The 22,410-nt window shown below is 45.2% G+C and overlaps 1 protein-coding gene across 3 annotated transcripts in view; it reads left to right on the forward strand.

The window, feature by feature from the left end:
• nsd2 (nuclear receptor binding SET domain protein 2) overlaps nucleotides 1-22,410 on the forward strand; it is a 223,678-nt gene that overhangs the window by 34,417 nt on the left and 166,851 nt on the right. For all 3 annotated transcript variants that reach the window (XM_068029807.1, XM_068029797.1, XM_068029816.1), the window contains exon 3: nucleotides 18,892-19,075. In XM_068029807.1, coding sequence (XP_067885908.1) covers nucleotides 18,892-19,075 — 184 coding nt within the window. The remainder of the gene's footprint in view (nucleotides 1-18,891; nucleotides 19,076-22,410) is intronic.

Here is a 22,410-nt window from a genome sequence, read left to right on the forward strand (position 1 = left end):
CGAACTTAGTGATCCTACCCCCCACATAGTCATCTATGTCGTTTATATAAATGACAAACAATAGGGGTCCCAGCACAGATCCCTGTGGTACGCCACTGGACACTGGCTTCCAGTCACTAAAACAGCCGTCTGTCATCACTCTCTGTCTCCTACAGCTAAGCCAATTTTGAATCCACCTTTATCAAGTTACCTTGTATCCCATGTGCATTTACTTTCTTGATAAGTCTCCCATGTGGGACCTTGTCAAAGGCTTTGCTGAAATCCATGTAAACTACATCAACTGCACTACCCTCATCTACACACCTGGTCACATGCTCAAAAAATGCAATCAAATTTGTTAGGCATGACCTCCCTCTGACAAAGCCATGCTGACTTTTCCTAATCAAATTTTGCCTCTCCAAGTGGAGATAGATTCTCTCCTTCAGAATTTTCTCCAATAGTTTCCCTACCACTGACGTGAGACTCACTGGTCTGTAGTTCCCTGGCTTATCTCTACAACCTTTCTTAAATAGTGGGACCACATTAGCTGTTCTCCAGTCCTCTGGCACCTCCCCTGTGGCCAGAGAGGAATTAAAAATTAGGGTCAGAGCCCCTGCAATCTCCACCCTCCTCCCACAGCATTCTGGGACACAAATTGTCCGGACCTGGAGATTTGTCCACTTTTAAGCCTTCCAAAGCCTCCAATACCTTGTCACTCCCTATGACAATTTGCTCAAAAACCTCACAATCTCTCTCTCTAAGTTCCATATCTACATCCTCTTTCTCTTGGGTGAAGACAGATGTGAAGTATTCGTTCAACACCCTACCAATGTCCTCTGGCTCCACCCACAAATTTCCCCCTTGGTCCCTAATGGGTCCTACTCTTTCCCTGGTTATCCTCTTCCCATTGATATACTTACAGAATATCTTGGGATTTTCCCTACTTTTACCAGACAGAGCTTTCTCATATCCCCTCTTTGCTCTCCTAATTGCTTTCTTAAGCACCATCCTACACTTTCTGTACTCCACTAATGCTTCCGTTGATTTGCTCTCCTTGTATTTGCTGAAAGCCTCTCTTTTCCTTCTCATCGTACCATGAATGTTTCTGGTCATCCATGGTTCTCTGGGCTTGTTGCTCCTACCTATTACCCTCGAGGGAACATGTTGGGCCTGTACCCTCCCCATTTCCGTTTTAGAATGCCCCCCACTGCTCTTCTGTAGATTTCCCGACAGGTAACTCTTTCCCGTCTATGTTGGCCAGATCCTGCCTTATTTTTCTAAAATTCGCTCTCTCCCAATCCAAAACCTTTTTTTGCAACTTGTCTATTTCTTTCTCTATAACTAGATTAAATTGTACCATGTTGTGGTCGCTATCACCAAAATGCACCCCCACCAACACATCAACCACCTGTCTGGCTTCATTCCCCAGAATTAGGTCCAGCACTGCACCCTCCCTTGTTGCATCCTCTACATATTGAGCTAAAAAGTTCTCCTGTATACATTTTGAGAACTTCACTCCATCTAAGCCCTTAACACGATGACTATCCCAATTAATGTTGGGAAAGTTGAAATCACCTCATAATTACTCTATTATTTTTACACACCTCTGCAAATTGCGCACATATTTGCTCCTCAATTTCCCGCTCACTATCTGGGGGTCTATAATAAACACCTAGCAATGTGGCTGTCCCTTTTTTATTCCTAAACTCTACCCATAAAGCTTCATTTGATGCCCCCTCCAGGATCTCATCTCTTCTTACTACAGTAACAACTCCTTAACTAATATTGCAATGCCCCTTCCTCTTTTACCCCCTCCTCTGTCTCGCCTGAAAATTCTATATCCCGGGATATTGAGCTGCCAATACTGCCCCTCCCTGAACCGTGTCTCCGTGATGGCTACTATATCACAATTCCACGTGTCAATCAGTGCCCTTAACTCATCCGTTTTACCTGCAATACTCCTGGCATTAAAGTAGAGGCCTTCCATCCTGGTCTTACTCCCTTTAAACTTGGTTCCGCTGTATTCCCTCTGACTTGTCCACTTTCCTGTGTTTAGCTGTATCCCTATTCTGCCAGGAATCTGCACCCCTCCCCCTGCCAAATTAGTTTAAACTCCTCCCAACAGCACTAGCAAACCGGCCAGCAAGGATGTTAGTCCCCCTCTGGTTCAGATGTAGACTGTCCCGCTTGTACAGGTCCCACCTTCACCAGAAACGGGCCCAGTGGTCCAGGAATCTAAAACCCTCCCTCCTGCACCAACTCTTAAGCCACGCATTCATCTGTGCTATTCTCCTATTTCTATACTCGCTAGCACGTGGCACTGGGAGTAATCTAGAGATTACAACCCGAGAGGTCCTGCTTTTTAGTCTACTGCCTAACTCCCTGAATTCTTGATGCAAGACCTCATCCCTCTCTTTCTACCTATGTCATTGGTACCAACATGTACCATGACCTCTGCCTTATCACCCTCCCCTTTCAGGATGCCCTGCAGCCGTTCAGTGACATCCCGGACCCTGGCACCAGGGATGCAACACACCATCCTGGAGTCTTGCTAACGACCACAGTAGCGCCTATCTGTTACCCTGACTATAGAATCCCCTATTACTATTGCTCTTCCTCTTTTTCCCCCTTCCTGTGCAGACAGGCTGCTTGCGGTGCCAGAAGCTTGGCTCTGTCCACATTCCCTGGAGGAACCAGCCTCATCAGCCTCCAAAATGGAATACCGATTTGCAAGCGGGACCCCAGGGGACTCCTGAACTACCTGCCTGATTCTCTTGGACTGCCTGGTGGTCACCCATTCCCTTCCTTCCTCAAGTCCCTTCAGCTGCGGTGTGACCACCTCTCTATACGTGCTGTCCACAATGCTCTCAGACACGCGGATGTTCCAGTGTTTCCAGCCGCCGTTCCAGCTCCGAAACCCGAGCTTCCAGGAGCTGCAGCTGGACATACTTCCTGCACACACGCTGGTCCCGGGGTCTGGAAATGTTCCCGGATTCCCACATGCAGCAAGAGGAGCAAACCACGGCTTCAAGCTCTCCTGCCATGACTAAACCCTTTAAATTTAAAAGTTTAGAAGATTATAACTAAAAAAAAACAACTAAGTCTTGCTAAAACCATGACTTACAATTCAATCCACTTTGAAAAATACCCACCAGGACTTACTCACCAGTCAGCTGTGCTCTTTGGAGACTCTCAGCGCCCCTTACTCTGAGGACAGTTAGGAAATGAAAGGAGCTCCTCACTCCCTCCTCACCAAACTTCCACTTTAACACTCTAATGCAACCCAAGTCAGCACTCCAATGACCTCAGGATGTGTTTCACCAAAGTGTTTCACAGCCAATTAAGTACTTTGACCAACACTGATAAGAGAAATCAGTCAGTCTTCGTATTGGCAGTGATGGGACTTTTTAATTGGTCTCAATAGTTCCAGACAACATGGCTGACAGGAGCTGTAAATTAATACTGTTAAGAAATACACTTGTGTGGGACCTGCTGGGACAGGAGTGAACTGTCCAATAATATTTCCAACAGTCCCATAACCTGCTAGGATTTGATGTCTGAAAATTGATGCACAATTTTCAACCAAGTGCATTACGTTTTGATTTAAGTTGTGATATTTATTTATAGTATCTAATGCCCATGTGAATTCCTTCAGATTTTGCCAGTTAGCGGTTAAAGGCACCGTCCAGTATGGCCCTGACCTTCACAGACAGACAACCCCAGGTTCTGTCTCTGATCTGTGCTCAATTGGCTGGTGTCACTTAATGCAGCATCAGAGTTTTACAATTGACCTATAGTTCTCATAGAAAAAGGGAGATGGAATGTTAGACAAGGATTCCACTCCTGTTTGGAGTCAAGTGACTATTGCGAGAAAATGCACACTGAAGAGGTTGAATTAGATAAGAACAGAATTGTGCTCAGCTACGATGACCCCAATGGTCCAATAGTCTGTAAATCCTCACACAGATGAGGCACCGGAAGGCTGGTAGCACCTGTGGAATCATACCCCAACAAGAATCTGTCTTCAGGAGAGAAGAGGAGCAAATTGTGAAAGAGTTGAGATTATGGCAGTTGTGGAAAAATGTGCACGCTCAGCATGTGAGTAATTCAGTACTACTTGGCTCCATATGTCTCTGCCCAGTCCTTTGTCAAACTCCAAGTATTTATATTCAGGTTGGATGATCTTGATATAAATGGGGCTTCCATTAAACTGAAGAATCGATCATTAGATCACTTGATCATTCAATTGGAGGAATTCTTTCTCGATCAGATTTGTCACACTGGAGGAGAGTTGCATTTTCCTCTTGGTACTTTTAGCTCTGAGGATCAAACATGTATTAACCAGGATTAACTATGGTCTTTTTTTGATGGAAATAACTAGTTCGGATTTTTCCTTCCCCGACCATTTTAAACAGCAATTTAGAGTTTCTTTTTGTGATGTTAATCCTTTCTAATCACCTTAATGATGTGACCCTTTGTACAGAGGCCATACGGAGTCAGATTAACCTTTCTGATCCATCTATAAACATGCTGCTATTGACAAGCCACTGGAGCATGAGAGGTTGGAAAATGTAATCTTGACCCAAGCCAATTGGTATTTTCTTTGATCATTTATATTTCTACTCTTGGTGTGAAAACTACCCTATTTTTCAGTTTCCAGCTTTCCTCTCCTGAAGGCAATGACTTGTGGTGGGGTACACTTTTCCACTGGGAGAGTTCTCATACTTTTTTGTAGAAGTGTAACAACCCAATTCTATTTGCTTCAATTATTGGAGTTATTTACACGTTTTACAAGTGAGTAAGGGAGGCATGACAACTAGGGATGATTTCTCAAAATTGTATTTTTGTTGCATACATATTTATTTGATGACAAACTTCAAGGATGTATTATCGAGATAATCTGAGCTCCGCCAACATCTAGTCTACTCCTGCGTGAGTAACTGCATCAGAAAAAAATTCGAAACAATGTGTGAACAGGACTGATGAACAATGTATAAGTGCTCACTACATTTTGAGTGTCCACTGAAGTATTTGTTCCTCTATGATTTTTCTCTCAATTGTTTTCCCCCTCCCTAATTCCTGTGGGAAAAGGTCTGGCTATTCTTGATATCTGCTTACAGCAGGCCAGCTGAGACTGGCAATTTGTATAAGTAATCAAATCTACATTCTGGCAGGATAATGCCCTAAATTGGCCACTTTCTATTTTTTTGTGATTAAACTTGAATTGGGTCTTCGTTTGGCTGACAAAAGTATCCTTCTTGCCCATTTATATATTCGAACCACTTCCAGTGGAAGAGCCACATAATGGGCTGGATATGCTTTCAGTCTGATGTCAGGTTCCATTGTGGGGTGGGGGGGCGGGGGGGCTGCTGGTGTTGGTGGAGAATTGGAACAGCAGCGGCTGCCACAGAACCTGATGCCAGGATTGCTGGGCCCGATCTTCCTGGCAGGGGAAGCTCTGAGCTCTCTGGCGGCCCCTCAGCTGCTCTGCAACGGGACCCAAGTTAGCATATTTAAATTACCTTTCTGCATTCATTGAAATGGAATGCCCTGAAATCCTACCAGCTATTTCCAATCTTGAGCTCGACATGTGGCACTCAGGTGCTTTCACTTTCCTGTTCTTGAAAAGCTGCTGCCACCGAGGTGAGAGTCCTCTGCCTCCAAAGGTTGGTAAGTAATGCCTTCCTCTTATTCTTTTCTGCAGCAAACTCGGACATTTGCAGTGAAGTAAACTCGCCATAAATGAGGGGTGTTTGGAACTCTGAATCCATTTTTCGTGTATTGGCAAGGGGAGGAGGAAGGGGTCCACTCTGCATCTGTCTGTCGGCAAAGAGAGGGAAAAGGGGTCTACTCTGTGTTTGGATATTCTCTTTTGGTGGGGTGGGGGGGGCAACTGGGAAACTGTGTAGGTTGCTGTTGTCAGTGGTCCATTGCAGGCAAATAAAACGATTGGCCCGCACTTGTCTAAAGTTTGTGCGCGAAGCATCATGCCATAACATACACCTCATGCTGCAACACTGCTGAAGCAGGAATTAACACAAATCTCTGCCCAGATAGGGAAGGAAGTGACTAGGAATATTGAGATCAGCATGATCCACCCTGTGTTGCTGGATCCCCTTGGCATAATGAGGCAGGTGCAGCCCACGAGGAACCTCCTCGACACCAGCAGCAGCCACCAGGGCTCGGAGTGGCCCAGAGACGCCAGCGAGTCTGTAGGACTTTCGTGATGTACCTCCAGATGTTTGAGTGTCAATGTCACAGATGACCAGAGAGGCTGTCGCACAGCTATGCATGCTGCTAAATCTGCAATCAATGTGTTTTGGTGATCATTCTATGCCTGTGGCCCTCAAAGTTACTGTGGCCCTAAACCTCTTCGCATGTGGATCATTCCAGGGATTAAGTGGCGACATGTGTACGGTCTTTCCATCCGCAGTGCACTGCTGCATAAAGGAGGTCGCTGATGCTTTGTACAGGAGGGCTGGTGACTCTGTTCGCTTTAGGACGGGCCGAGATGGCAATTGGAATTTGGGCCATTGCGGGATTCCAACAGATGCGGGGTTTAATCAACTGCACGCATGTGGCCATCAAGGCTCCCATAGAACCAGCTGCCGTCATAAACAGAAAGGGCTTTCACTCCAACAGTATCCAACTTGTGTGCGACCACAGGAAGCACATCATGTAAGTGTGTGCCCGCTTCCCAGGCAGCTGCCATGACTCGTTCTCCCAGGTGCCGCTGCTGTTCAAGCCCCCTGCTCAAGATCGGGCTACCCCTTAATGACCTGGCTTCTGACTCCAGTGAGGAACCCCAGCAGCGATGCTGAAGAACGTTGCAACGCATGCCACAGCTCCACCCAAGCTGCCATTGAGTAGGCCATTGGTATGCTGAAGATGCACTTCAACTGCCTCAATATATCTGGTAGAGCCTGACAGTATGCACCAGGCAGAGTTGGGCGTGTTATTGTAGTCTGCTGCATTCTGCACAACATCGCAGTCCAGAGGGGGGGAAGCCTTGCAGAATGAAGAGGTACAGGAGCAGGCCACATCCTCTCATGAGGACACAGAGGGCAACCAAGAACAAACCACTCATGGGAGCACAGAGAGCAGTGATGGAGGGCCAACATGGTGAGCAGGAGGCAAGGCAACGACTGACCAAACTTCCACAATCCCTGAAGTTCAACACATGTTCCTCAGAGCACAAAACATCATCCTGCATCTCGTCTGAAGTCTTCTGCCTTTGCAATGTCCATCTCTCCAGCATGACTGCCAGCAGTTAACTCAGCCATTGCCAATGTGACTTAATCCATGTAGCGTCACATTGTGCATTTTGGCATGACCGTGATATTGCTTACATTGGCAGTACTGTCAGGCTCATAATGTAATGGAAAGACACATTATGGTGGCATGTGGTGTTCAGACAATGAAGGCTGATTGTCGGAAAAGACATTTAATTAAACTACACATGACATATTTGTCTCAACCTTGAATACCCGTATGTGTCAAGGTGTTTTTTAAAAAAAAAAACGTTTGCAGGTCCTCTTACACGGTGTAACCCGTGCGCCGACAGCTGGACTGAAGGCAGGCTGCTGATCAGACTGTCCCTTGGCCTGGGATGACTTCGTCGATCATCCTCTGTCCGCCTGAGGCTTGGAGGACCCCGGCTGCCTGAGGGTCTCCTGCACCAGTGCAGGGCTGTCCTCAGGTCTTGCAGCTGCTGGAGCTGGAATCACTGGCAGAGGGGCTGAGCAGCCGGTATCCACACTCTGATCACCCTGAGGGGAGACCCCAGATGTGGAGCGGAGCCTCTCCTCCTCCCTCTCAAGGCTCATTGGAGCCTCCCTAGTCTCCAGAGAAGGGCCAGGAGCGTCTCTCCATGCTCTTGGTCCTTCTGTCTCGTCCAGCCACTGCTGCATTACAGTCACGCCCCAAGGCGAGAGTTTGCAGGTGATTGAGCAACTATGGAATGTGACTCTCCATGAGGATTGCTATCCCTTCCATGGAAGAAGCCATGCACTCATAAACTTGGATAGATTTCTCCCACTATCCGCTCAAGGCTTCGCATGGCCATTGTCATCTCTGCCCGATATTGCCTTACCTCTCCCTGCAACTCCAGCGTGCCTTATGCTGCTGACGCCAGAGGCTCATCAGCCTGGGGCTCAGCATGGACCTGGATTCTCAGTCCTCTGGCTGTCGGAGGCCTGGGCTTTCTCTGCCTCAGCCAGCTCGCTCGGCCGTGTGTGTGATGCTCTCACCCGCTTGTGACCCTGATTCTAATGCCAATTGGATACCACCATGGTGAGTGTATCTGCCCTGGTGGAAGGAGAGTCATGGGATGGTGCATCCTCTTAGTGTTGCTTGTCTTCAGAGGTGGTTCTCATTCCCTCGGTCCCTGGGGGCATTGGTGAGCGACGCTCTGAAAGAAACAATGAGAAGAACAGACATTTAGGTGTTAAGGTAAACATGTCACAATGAGGACAGCGTAGGAGATGAAATTTCGAATCATTGTGTTTGGTAATAATGACTTGTTAACTGAAACCCCAAGCTCCATGACCGAAATGGCATATGGTCCTTGTCTCCCGCTACCTCCAGCGCCTCTTCATGGGCCTGTGACAGCAGCCTCAGGTCAGGAACCTCGACTCTGGTCCTGGATGCCTCCCTACTGTTGTGGGCCCTCTTCTGAAAGAGCAAGGATGCAGATATTGAATATTGGCAAACATCAACACTGTTGTACCAACATGGGCCCTTCAACACCTGGGGGATGCTTAGTCTGGCATACGGACTTGCCCTGTCGTGGCTCTGACGTGCTGGAGGTACTAACGAGGGAGACTTGATTCACATATGCAGCCAATCATATGCCATCAACCCTCTCTGATCTCCCTGTTTCTGAAATGGCCATGGCACTCCTGTGGCATACCATGTGGGGACAACTGGATCACACTGAGCAATTTGGAAAAATGCCATTTACCTTGGCTATCAAATTCATGTTCTTACAACACTGCACCCAGTTTCGAAGGATGACTCCACGGCTGCTCACCTCCCCTGCAATCTGTATCCAGGCTTGCTTGGTCAGGCGGGAGGACCTCTTCTTGCCGTCACTGGGGAAAAGGACCTACCACCATTTCCTCACAGCCTGGAGAAGAATAAGCAGAGAGGCATCACTGTACCATGGGGCCATCCTTGATCGTCCATCTGCCATTGTTGAAATGATGGCCAGGGGGCTGCTTGCAGTTAAAGTAACGTTTAAGAGCACAGACTTGTCGCCTCAGGAACTTGATGCTGAAAAAACGCAGAGAATAAATGCAGGGCTGGCAGCCTTTTAAAGATGGCGCCAATACCTACTCCTGCATCAGGTGATGCCATTCACAGCGGCGCCGAGGCCACCCATGATTTGGGGAGGGGGGTGGGGGACGGCTGCTGTGAATACAGAAAATGGCTGCCTGCCGCCTAATTGTGGTGGTGCACGTCCCATGGGGGACGGCTGTCATGTTCTGGGCGGCGGCAGGAATACAAAATCCAGCCCAATGTGTGCTGATTTTATGTTGTTCTGAATCTACACTGTTTATTGGCAAATGTGCCATAATATAATGAAACAACTATGCACCTGCAGTTTGCACAGAATCACATTTACAGCATTCTCATTGTGTCCTCCGACCTCCTTCAACATGGGGCAGGAGGCTGCACAACATCGCGAAGGCAGTTTTTTGACCTGTGTGTCCACTGGTGGCCAGCATCAAAATCGCAACACTAAAGCAGACATTTATCTTCACGGCTTGGCAGTATTTTGCTGATGGGATGCCCAATGAAAATACCTCCTGAAGAGGATATCAGTATCTATGCCAGATCTCATGATTGTATCCAATGGCATCTTTAAGTGAAGGGGCATGAGCAGTCGTTGTTGGTATGCCTCTGTGAATGTAGGAGCAGCAGTAGGCCATTCAGCCCATCAAGCCTGCTCCGCCATTCAATATGATCGTGGCTGCTGATCCACTTCAATGCCTTTTTCCCACACTATCCCCATATGCCTTTATGTCATTGATATTTAGAAATCTGTCAATCTCTATTTTAAACATACTCAATGACTGAGCCTCCACAACCCTCTGGGGTAGAGAATTCCAAAGATTTACAAATTTCTCCTCATCTCAGTCCTAAGTGGCTTCCCCCTTATTTTGAAATTGTCCCTTTAAGTATTTTGTAGGTTTCAAGATCACCTCTCATTCTTAGAAACTCTAGAGAATACAGGCCCAGTTTCCCCAATCTCTCTTCAGAGGACAGTCCCGCCATCCAGGGAACAAGTCTGGTGAACCTTCTTTGCCCTCCCTCTATGGCAAGAATATCCTTCCGAAGGTAAGGGGACCAAAACTACACACAGTACTCCAAGGTTCCATACAATTGAAGCAAGACTTCACTACTCTTGTCCTCAAATCCTCTTGCGATAAAGGCTAACCTACCATTAGCCTTCCTAATTTCTTGCTGCACCTGCATGTTAACTTTGTGAGTTATTGGCACTGATATCCAGGTCCCTTTGTACATCTACACTTTCTAATCTCTTACCATTTAAGAAATAGTCTGCCCATCTGTTCTTCCTACCAAAGTGGATAACCTCACATTTTTCCACATTAAATTCTGTCGGGCAAACCCAACCTGCCAAGACTGAGGCACACATTATTTTGCCACATGAACATTAAAACTTGAAAAATTGCAATGTCTGACTGGAAGGACATTTGCATAGTACCAATGTGGCAATGAAGGGAGCCAGTCCCTGTCCCTCCAACACACACAAATGGTCAGACCAGTTTAAGTTACATGACTGACTGGCCGTGACAGAGTTTTTTGAACTCCCGACAAAGGAATTGCCAGAGAACGCCGTGTGCTCATGGACTGAGAAGATCTCCTCTGCCTGCTGTCTGTTGTCTGCCTGCTTCATCTCTTCCCACGGAACTGAATCTTGTGAAAACACGTGAAACTAAAAGAAAGAAAGATTTCCTACGTGAACAATGTTTAAGACTAGTACTGGGCCCCAACCAACCGCAAGACCATATGTTCAATCAAGGAGTACAGTAAACTCGAGAAACAGTAACAAGATATTGCCTCAAACTGTTCTACTTATATTTTCTTCTGTTCTTTTCTCTTCCTATCTGCATGTTTATATCGCGTGTGCATGCTAGCATGAGTGTGTTGTATATCCGTAGGCGTGAACCATATTAGAGTTTAAGTTTTAATGTTTTAATAAATTTCCTCTTTCTGCTTTAAACCAAAGAAGGTCTGTTTGTGCTCAGTTTTGCCTGATAATAGGAAACTGTGAACAGGAATTCACAAAAAAGGGGAGGTCAAAACACAGTGTGTTTAAAATTAAACCCTGTTACAATAAAGCCACGGAAAGACAGCAAAAGACCCCCTGGACATTGCTCACCTGGCCTTAACAATTCCATCTGCCACATTCTTGCCCACTCACTGTGTCCAAATCCCGCTGAAGCTGCTTTGCATCTTCCTCACAACACACATTCCCACCTAGTTTTGTCTCATCCGCGAACTTGGAAATATTACTTTTGGTCCCCACATCCAAATCATTGATATATGTTGTGAACACCTGGGGCCCAAGTACTGATCCTTGTGGTGCCCCACTAGTCATAGCCTGCCAATGCAAGAATGACCCGTTTATTCCTACTCTGTTTTCTGCCTGTTAACCAATCCTTAATCCATGCCAGTATATTACCTCCTATCCTATGTGCTTTAATTTTGCTAACCAATCTCCTGTGGGGGACTTTATCAAAAGCCTTCTGAAAATCCAAGTACACTAAATCCACTGACTCCCCTTTATCAATTCTGATGGTAACATCCTCAGAAAAAACTCCAACTGGTTCGTCAAACTTAATTTTCCATCCATAAATCCATGTTGACTATGCCCAATCAGATCATTATTATCCAAATGTCCATTTATCACATCCTTTAGTATTGATTCTAGCATTTTCCCTACTACTGATGTAAGGCTAATAGGTCTGCAGTTCCCCGTTTTTCTCTCTTCCTCCCTTGTTAAATAGTGGGGTGACATTTGCTACCTTTCAATCTGCAGGACCCATTCCAGAATCTCTAGAATTTTGGAAGATGATCACCAAAGCATCCACTATCTCCATAGCTACCTCTTTCAACATTCTGGGCTGTAGAATCTCAGGTCCCGGGGTCTTATCAGCCTTCAGCCCCATTAATTTCTCCAATACAACCTTCTTACTAGTACTAATTTCCTTCAATTCCTCATTCTTCTAAGCATATTGGAATATTGTTCTATGTTAAAAGTGTTACATAAATGCAAGTGGCTAAAGTTCCAGGTAACCTATAGTTCTGAATCCCTCTGATGCTTTTTAATTGTTGATTTAGCTTGTTGGATTTTTGTTTCACCAGCTAGAATCCATTTGCAAATGTTCATTTTAATTTGGTAGGTTTATTAATAAAGACATTTATTTTTAATGTGTGTGAAATTGTGTCGCTTGCCTGTCAGTTTTTGTGTCTTCCGCTTTCTCTTTTGCCCTTTAATAGTAGGGATAGGAAAGTAGTATATTGTAACCAGAGTATGGGATGCTTTGCTTCCTTTCAAAATCTAGCCTGATTTAAATCAAGAAAGCAGCAGCTTCAGCCAGAGTTTGTACCAAAACTTTCAGCTGGGCTCTTCTAGTTTATACCCATGATTCAACATATTGAGTATTAGATGTCTATTAAAAATAGATTGCGTACCTCGTGAAGCAGATGCAGAATTTGCCAAAGCATTAGTGGGTTAACCAGATTACTCTTGTGAGAGTCTTCCCGTGGACAGAATTTCCATAAATGGGAAAATGAATGTACTTGAGTTGCATTTGAGTCAGCTTTTTTTCTGGTAACCACCTCAAGTAGTAGAAATATACTTCGGACTAGATGGTTAAAATATTGCTCAAGTATTCTTTTCAGTTATAAGCAGAACAGAATTTATTCTGAGTTGTTCATTTATAAAGAATGTTAATGGTGTCTTTATAATTACCACGACAATAACAATGAAGTGATTCAAGTCAGAGGTAGATTGGAATCGAGTGCATGAGAGGAATAGATCTATAAATTCCTTTCGAAATTAGCCAATTTTAGAGATATATCTATAACCATCAAATCTTTTTCCTTCCATCTCAGAAAAGCATAACATTGAAGGGTGGGAAAAAGAGTGGAAGGGCTATAGTCATAGGGGATTCGATTGTAAGGGGAGTAGATAGGCGGTTCTGTGGTCGAAAACGAGACTGCCGAATGGTATGTTGCCTCCCAGGTGCAAGGGTCAGGGATGTCTCAGCTCGGCTGCAGAACATTCTGAAGGGGGAGGGTGAACAGCCAGTTGTCGTTGTGCATATAGGCACCAATGATATAGGTAAAAAACGGGATGAGGTACTACAAGCAGCATTTAGGGAGTTAGGAGCCAAGTTAAAAAGTAGGACCTCAGAGGTAGTAATCTCAGGATTGCTACCAGTGCCACGTGATAGTCAGAGTATAAATGAAAGAATAGTCAGGATGAATGCGTGGCTTGAGAGATGGTGCAGGAGGGAGGGGTTCAGATTTTTGGGACATTGGGACCGGTTCTAGGGGAGGTGGGACTATTACAAATTGGACGGTCTACACCTGGGCCGGACTGGAACCAATGTCCTTGGGGGTGCTTTTGCTAACGCTGTTGGGGAGGGTTTAAACTAATGTGGCAGGGGGATGGGAACCAAATGAGGTCAGTGGACAGTAAGGAGGTAGTAACTAAAGCCTGTAAGGAACTAGATAATGAAGTCAGCATGACTAAGGGAAAGAGTAGGCAGGGAGCAGATGATGAAAGCAAAGGGACTGGTGGTCTGAGGTGCATTTGTTTTAATGCAAGAAGTGTAGTAGGTAAGGCAGATGAACCTAGGACTTGGATTAGTACCTGGGAGTATGATATTGCTATTACTGAGACTTGGTTCAGGGATGGGCATGATTGGCAACTAAATATCCCAGGATACCGATGCTTCAGGCGGGATAGAGAGGGAGGTAAAAGGGGTGGAGGAGTTGCATTACTGGTCAAAGAGGATATCACAGCTGTGCTGAAGGAAGGCACTATGGAGGATTCGAGCTGTGAGGCAATATGGGCAGAACTCAGAAATAGGAAGGGTGCGGTAACAATGTTGGGGCTGTACTACAGGCCTCCCAACAGCGAGCGTGAGATAGAGGTACAAATATGTAAACAGATTATGGAAAGATGTAGGAGCAACAGGGTGGTGGTGCTAGGAGATTTTAATTTTCCCAACATTGACTGGGATTCACTTAGTGTTAGAGGTCTAGATGGAGCAGAATTTGTAAGGAGCATCCAGGAGGGTTTTCTAGAGCAGTATGTAAATAGTCCAACTCGGGAAGGGGCCATACTAGACCTGGTGTTGGGGAATGAGCCCGGCCAGGTGGTTGAAGTTTCAGTAGGGGACTACTTTGGGAATAGTGATCACAATTCCGTAAGTTTTAGAATACTCATGGACAAAGACGAGAGTGGTCCTAAAGGAAGAGTGCTAAATTGGGGGAAGGTCAACTATATCAAAATTCGGCAGGAGCTGGGGAATGTAGATTGGGAGCAGCTGTTTGAAGGTAAATCCACATGTGATATGTGGGAGGCTTTTAAAGAGAGGTTGATTAGCGTGCAGGAGAGACATGTTCCTGTGAAAATGAGGGATAGAAATGGCAAGATTAGGGAACCATGGATGACAGGTGAAATTGTGAGACTAGCTAAGAGGAAAAAGGAAGCATACATAAGGTCTAGGAGGCTGAAGAAAGACGAAGCTTTGAAAGAATATCGGGATTGTAGGCGCAATCTGAAACGAGGAATTAAGAGGGCGAAAAGGGGTCATGAAATATCTTTAGCAAACAGGGTTAAGGAAAATCCCAAAGCCTTTTATTCATATATAAGGAGCAAGAGGGTAACTAGAGAAAGGATTGGCCCACTCAAGGACAAAGAAGGAAAGTTATGCGTGGAGTCAGAGAAAATGGGTGAGATTCTAAACGAGTACTTTGCATCGGTATTCACCGAGGAGAGGGACATGATGGATGTTGAGGTTAGGGACAGATGTTTGATTACTCTAGGTCAAGTCGGCATAAGGTGAGAGGAAGTGTTGGGTATTCTAAAAGGCATTAAGGTGGATAAGTCCCCAGGTCTGGATGGGATCTATCCCAGGTTACTGTGGGAAGCGAGAGAGGAAATAGCTGGGGCCTTAACAGATATCTTTGCAACATCCTTAAACACGGGTGAGGTCCCGGAGGACTGGAGAATTGCTAATGTTGTCCCCTTGTTTAAGAAGGGTAGCAGGGATAATCCAGGTAATTGTAGACCGGTGAGCCTGACGTCAGTGGTAGGGAAGCTGCTGGAGAAGATACTGAGGGATAGGATCTATTCCCATTTGGAAGAAAATGGACTTATCAGTGACAGGCAACATGGTTTTGTGCAGGGAAGGTCATGTCTTACCAACTTAATAGAATTCTTTGAGGAAGTGACAAAGTTGATTGATGAGGGAAGGGCTGCAGATGTCATATACATGGACTTCAGTAAGGTGTTTGATAAGGTTCCCTATGGTCGGCTGATGGAGAAAGTGAAGGCACATGGGGTCCAAGGTGTACTAGCTAGATGGATAAAGAACTGGCTGGGCAACAGGAGACAGAGTAGCAGTGGAAGGGAGTTTCTCAAAATGGAGACATGTGACCAGTGGTGTTCCACAGGGATCCGTGCTGGGACCACTGTTGTTTGTGATATACATAAATGATTTGGAGGAAAGTATAGGTGGTCTGATTAGCAAGTTTGCAGACGACGCTAAGATTGGTGGAGTAGCAGATAGTGAAGGGGACTGTCAGAGAATATAGCAGAATATAGATAGATTGGAGAGTTGGGCAGAGAAATGGCAGATGGAGTTCAATCAGGGCAAATGCGAGGTGATGCATTTTTGAAGATCCAATTGAAGAGTGAACTATACAGTAAATGGAAAAGTCCTGGGGAAAATTGATGTACAGAGAGATTTGGGTGTTCAGGTGCATTGTTCCCTGAAGGTGGCAATGCAGGTCAATAGAGTGGTCAAGAAGGCATACGGCATGCTTTCCTTCATCGGACGGGGTATTGAGTGCAAGAGTTGGCAGGTCATGCTACAGTTGTATAGGACTTTGGTTCGGCCACATTTGGAATACTGCGTGCAGTTCTGGTTGCCACATTATCAAAAGGATGTGGATGCTTTGGAGAGGGTGCAGAGGAGGTTCACCAGAATGTTGCCTGGTATGGAGGGCGCTAGCTATGGCGAGAGGTTGAGTAGATTAGGATTATTTTCATTAGAAAGACAGAGGTTGAGGGGGGACCTGATTGAGGTGTACAAAATCATGAGAGGTATAGACAGGGTGGATAGCAAGAAGCTTTTTCCCAGAGTGGGAATTCCCAGGGTGGATTCAATTACTGGGGGACACGAGTTCAAAGTGAAAGGGGAAAAGTTTAGGGGGGATATGCGTGGAAAGTTCTTTACGCAGAGGGTGGTGGGTGCCTGGAACGCGTTGCCAGCGGAGGTGGTAGACGCGGGCACGATAGTGTCTTTTAAGATGTATCTGGACAGATACATGAATGGGCGGGAAGTAAAGAGATACAGACCCTTAGAAAATAGGCGACATGTTAAGATTGAGGATCTGGATCGGCGTAGGCTTGGAGGGCTGAAGGGCCTGTTCCTGTGCTGTAATTTTTTTCTTTGTTCTTTGACTACCTGCTCTGCCATGTGAAAGAGATGAGATGCTTGTCTATAACTCTAAACACCTATGGAGTTCTTTAGCATGGACTGGGATAATGGTAGTTTTCTAAGCCCACACTGGCAGAATGATTGACCAGGGGAGCTATTATTTTTCAGTCTAAGGAAAGCTCAAATACCTGTATTTCCATCCATATCTGTAGATAAAATGTGATTGTGCTTATGGCTAAGTTAACCAAACTCTTTTTTTTAAATGTTAATCGTGAGCAATAAGAGATTTATTTCTAAAGTATCTTAACCAAAGCGACTAGAAAATCACAACCACGTTCTCAAGACTGAATTCACAATAATTGTTGTGTCCTATTTACCAACTTGCCCCTTGCCATCACGTCCACCTGCTATTGTTCAGTGTCTTAAATGCTACTCCCTCCACCGTCGATGCACAGTGGCAGCAATGTTTACCATATACAAGATGTGCTGCTTTAACTCATCACACCTCCTTTGTCAGCACCTTCCAAACCCACGACCACTTCCACCTCGAAGGACAAGGGTAGCAATCGCATGGGAACACCATCATCATTCACCATCACCCTTCCAAGTCCCACACCATCCTGACTTGGAAATATATTGCCATTCCTTCACTGTCACTGGATCAAAATCTTGGAACTCCCTCCCTAACAGCACTGTGGGTGTACCCGCATTAGATGGACTGCAGTGGTTCATGAAGGCAGTTAGGGATGGGCAGAAAATGCTGGCCTTCCAGCGACGCCCACATCCCATGAAACAAATTTTTTTTAAACTATGGGAAAGGGCTTCTTTAGTTGCAATCATTCTGAATCTTTCCCAGGCTTAGCAGGAGGCAGAAGCTGTGAAGGTCTGTGAGATCTGCACTGGGCAAGACTGACTTGATGAACTGTGACAGTGAATGCTGTCCAGTGTGGACTGCAGGAGGAGTGGGGAAAACTAGAAGCTTTGTGTACTTGGAAGAGAGTCGGGGGGAGGTGACAAACATGAAGATTTAGCATCTGTACCAATGAGCATCCAAAATAGTGTTCTCCCCAAGAAACTAAGGGAAACCTTAGAATGTTTTCCAAAATCTTCTCCCATTTTCCTGTATTTTTGCTTATAATACCAAAATATCTCAAGCAGGTCAGATTATTTATTTTGGTTTGCTGTGAGTATTATGTAGGCAAACACTACTGACTAAAGTTTAGTTTTGTCTCCTTACTCCTTAGGATAGGTTCATGGGTGTTGGCAATCATATAGTATTTTTAAAAGGTGAAAAAGATGGACATGATGGTGCAGTAAATTAATACCTCTTGCACTGCCACAGACCAGGAGATGTTGGTTGAATTAAATATCAATTTACAGTTGTGCCTTTCTCTTTTGCACTTGCAATCTATGAATTATCATTCGACGCAGTCTTGGATGATTTTTGAAGCGAGGCTGAACTAGCTTGCAATGCCTTAAGAATATGATATGGCGCGGAAGAAAAAAGAGCTGTCCAGCTCATTCAAGTCTGCTCCTTTTACGGATCATATACAGTCTAACTTTGTTCCATCCATGCAATATGAAGGAAATATCTGTTAAAATACTCCCTGATTTCCTAAGTGTAATACAGGAGAACTCAAGAATATTTATCTATTCTCACATTCTATGCAATACTGCCCAGCTTTCACCTTCAGCACATTAGAGTCCAAATTGTCCAGTGAAATATTTGTCTGTGGGATGGGGGAAAGAAAGAGAGGGAGAAAATGAATGACTGAGATCACATTGCACTTGTATTTTGTTTGTTAATTGGCCTTATCTCTTGTGTGATTTATTTTTCCCTTTTTTTTTGAATTTTGATTTATTTTCCCCAATGTAGAGTTCCCAATTTACTGGTTAAAATTGGCTCTACTCCATTCCACTCAATATTCTGGTAGCCAAGGATGTAAACTCCATGAAGCAATTGAAGTATAAGCTCTGATGCAGCAATATTTTCAAATTTGCACTGTATGAGACATGAGAAAAAGTGAAGGTTATTTTTGTCAAATTAATGCTGTATAAACTTTATCTTTCTCAAAATAGATAGGTCAACAGGTCAGTTATTTCCTAAATTTGTCAAAGATAGATAAAATAAAATAAACTTTGTATGATTTCAAAAGTTGAATTCTAAAGTTCACTTTGGCACTTCTGTGATCTTTGTCAACAGACTGAAGAAGACCAAGACAATGAAGGAGCTAAAGACAAGGAGACTAAGGAGAAGGATAAAGATAAGGATGTCCCAGTGAAATATTATGTGGGAGACATGGTGTGGTCCAAAGTATCTGGTTACCCATGGTGGGCTTGCATGGTTTCTTCAGATCCCCTCTTGAACATCCACACAAGAATAAAAGGTATTTGAAACTGTAGCTTTAAAAATATTGAATTGACGAAGCAATTCTAATTTAAACAATTTCATGCACAAGTAATTGTAAGGCACCTCTAAGCTTCCCTTATTCTTTCTCTTCTATTACCCTCAAACTTGATTTCATTTTTCACCTCCAAGCACTTTGCGCCCACCAACCCCAAATTCCTACCACAACCCTCGACTATTCCTAGACCTTCTATCATCTTGTTGCCTTGACTCCCTCTTGGATAAGCCCGCAGTTGCCTTATGTCTCCTCCTTCAAGGCACTTGTTGCTTGCCTAAGAGCAGATACCCCAACTGCCTCATCCTCCTCCTTCGTGACCTTCCCACCTATTGTGTTCGTTGAGGGTTAATCTTTCCAACCTCCTTCCAGTCACATTCATACCTTCCACTGCTAATCATGTGGACTTTGCTGGCAGCTCAACAAATAGTGCCCCTCTCTGTATCTCTTTCCAGATTACCTATTCATTTGAGAACAAGGACATTGCGAGCCATGATGTTGTGGATAACCATATCAACATCATGCTCTGACAGAAACTTGGCAACACCTTCCTCCTCACTGAAGTCTCCCCTGTTTCTGTATTCCGCCATCTGCCCTGCCCATACACAATCACAGAATTGTCACAGTGCAGAAGGAGGCCATTCGACCCATCGTGTCTGCACTAGCCCTCCAAATGAGCAATTCACCTAGTGCCACTCCCCTGCCTTTTTCCCAGAACCCTGCATATTCTTCCTTTTCATATAACAGTCTAGTTTCCTTTTGAAGGCTTCAGTTGAACCTGCCTCCACCACAGATTCTGTCCTCGACCCCTCTGAGACATCCTTTTTCTCCAGCACTGCAATGCTCTCCTTAATCAATACCCCAACCCATCCCCCTTTTTTCCCTTTCCTATCTTTCCTGAGCACCTTGTATCCAGGAATATTTAACATCCAGTCCTGCCCTTCTTTGAGCTAGGTCTCTGTTATAGCCACAACATCACATTTACACATGTCCATCTGCACCTGTAACTCACCAATCTTATTAACAGCACTCTGAATGTTCACATACATGCACATTAACCCTGATTTAAAGTTTATTACATTCTCCCTTAGTCTGACCCCACCTAATGACTTAGTATTCTCTACTCTAGTGCTATCTATCTCTGGCAGTGTTCTGTGCACCTTAGTATTCCTGTCTGACATTTCCTCCTGGTTCCCACACCCCTGCCAAGTAAATTTAAACCTTCCCCAATAAGCACTAGCAAATTTCCCCACAAGGAAAATTGTCCCAGCTCTTTCCTGGGAAGGTGCAACCCATTCGGCCTGTCCAGAATTGGTCCCAGTGTCCCAGGAATCTAAAGTCCTCCCAGCTGCACCATCTTTCCAGCCACGCATTCATCTGCACTATCCTCCTATTTCTATACTGACTTGCGTGTGGTACTGGGAGTAATCCGGAGATTACTACTTTTGAGGTTCTGCTTGCTAATTTCTTAGCCCAGTGACATCCTTGACCCTGGCACCAGGGAAGCAACATACCATGCTGTATTCACGTCTGCGACTACAGAAATGCCTGTCTGTTCCCCTGACTATCGAATCTCCTATCACTATCGCTCTTAGTACCCACCTGTGTAGCTGAGCCAGCCATAACGCCATGACCTTGGCTCTGGCTGCATTTCCCAGAAGAACCATATTGCTGTATATTAAATTGGGATTTCTGTTGCTGCCATCACTCTCCTCTCCCCTCACCTGCAACAGGTCTGGTAGCTTCTCCTTCATTAAGCACCTCGCTTTGCTCTTTGATTTAGATTTAGAGATACAGCACTGAAACAGGCCCTTTGGCCCACCAAGTCTGTGCTGACCATTAACCACCCATTTATACTAATCTTACACTAATCCCATATTCCTACCACATCCTCACCTGTCCCTATATTCCCCTACCACCTACCTATACTAGGGGCAATTTATAATGGCCAATTTACCTATCAACCTGCAAGTCTTTTGGCTGTGGGAGGAAACCGGAGCACCCGGAGAAAACCCACGCAGACACAGGAAGAACTTGCAAACTCCACACAGGCAGTACCCAGAATTGAACTCGGGTCGTTGGAGCTGTGAGGCTGCGGTGCTAACCACTGCGCCACTGTGCCGCCCCTTTTAAGATCCTCATTCTCTACCTTCTACCCAAGCCCCACACCAAGTTTCCCACCTATCTCCAGGCTTCCTCCCTCAGTCTCTGCACCTTGTCATCCTCATTGATTTTGATCTCCATCGTCTGGCGTTTCCCCCTCTTTTCTGAATTTAATGGCTTCCTGTCCACCCTTAACCTCTCCTACCCATATTCACGGAGACCTCGTCAATCTTGACATCTCATCGAAACAATGGGATTAGAGAACCAATCACAAGACATCTGTGATCACTTCCTTATATCCCTCACCACTCTGATCTCTTTTGCAACTCCAGTGCCTTCTGTGTCCACTCCTGAGGGAAGGAGGACGAGTCACCCTCAAGTCACTTACAACAAAAGCTTTCAAACTCCCAACTGCCTCGCTTTTGGCCCTCCACTCATCGTGATATTTCTGCAGCTGCTGATTCTTTCAGTCACATCCTTGCCTCCACCTTTGCCCTTGTTCCTACTAAAACCCTTCCTCTCTTCTGCCTTTTCCCCTTGCTACAGTCCTATCCTTCCTCCCTTAAGTCCAAGGGGCACAGGTTTGAATATTTATGGCACACAACTGATTTAACCATTCGCCGCTAGATCTGGCAGGACCTCATCAAGCACTACCTCAGCCCACTGTCTTGTCAAAACAGCTCACTACTGCAGAATCATTCTGAATTGCAAAGACAACCCCTGGCTTCTTTTCTCCACTACCAACCGTCCCCTTATACCCCTCTCCTGTGCTTCCCCCCACCCGCAAGAACACAAGAAGTAGGAGCAGGCAGTAGACCATATGGCCCATTGAGCCTGCTCCACCATTCAAAATGATCATGGCTGATCCTGGGATTCAACTCCACTTTCCCGCCTGCTTGGCTTACCCCTTGATTCCCTGAGAGACCAAAAATCTGCCTATCCCAGCCTTAAATGTATTCAATGATAGAGCATCCACAACACTCTGGGGTAGAGAATTCCAAAGATTCACAACCCTTTGAGTGAAGCAATGTCTCCTCATCTCAGTCCAAATGGTCAGCCCCTTATTCTGTGACTGTGCTCCCATGTTTTAGATTCCCTGACCAGCAGAAATAATCTGTGTCTATCCTATCCAGGCCTTTTAGAATCTTGTATGTTTCAATGAGATCAACTCTCATTCTTCGAAACTTCAGATAATATAGGCCCAATTTACTTAACCC

Source organism: Heterodontus francisci, chromosome 1 (assembly GCF_036365525.1).
Source record: "Heterodontus francisci isolate sHetFra1 chromosome 1, sHetFra1.hap1, whole genome shotgun sequence".
Lineage (NCBI taxonomy): Eukaryota > Metazoa > Chordata > Chondrichthyes > Heterodontiformes > Heterodontidae > Heterodontus > Heterodontus francisci.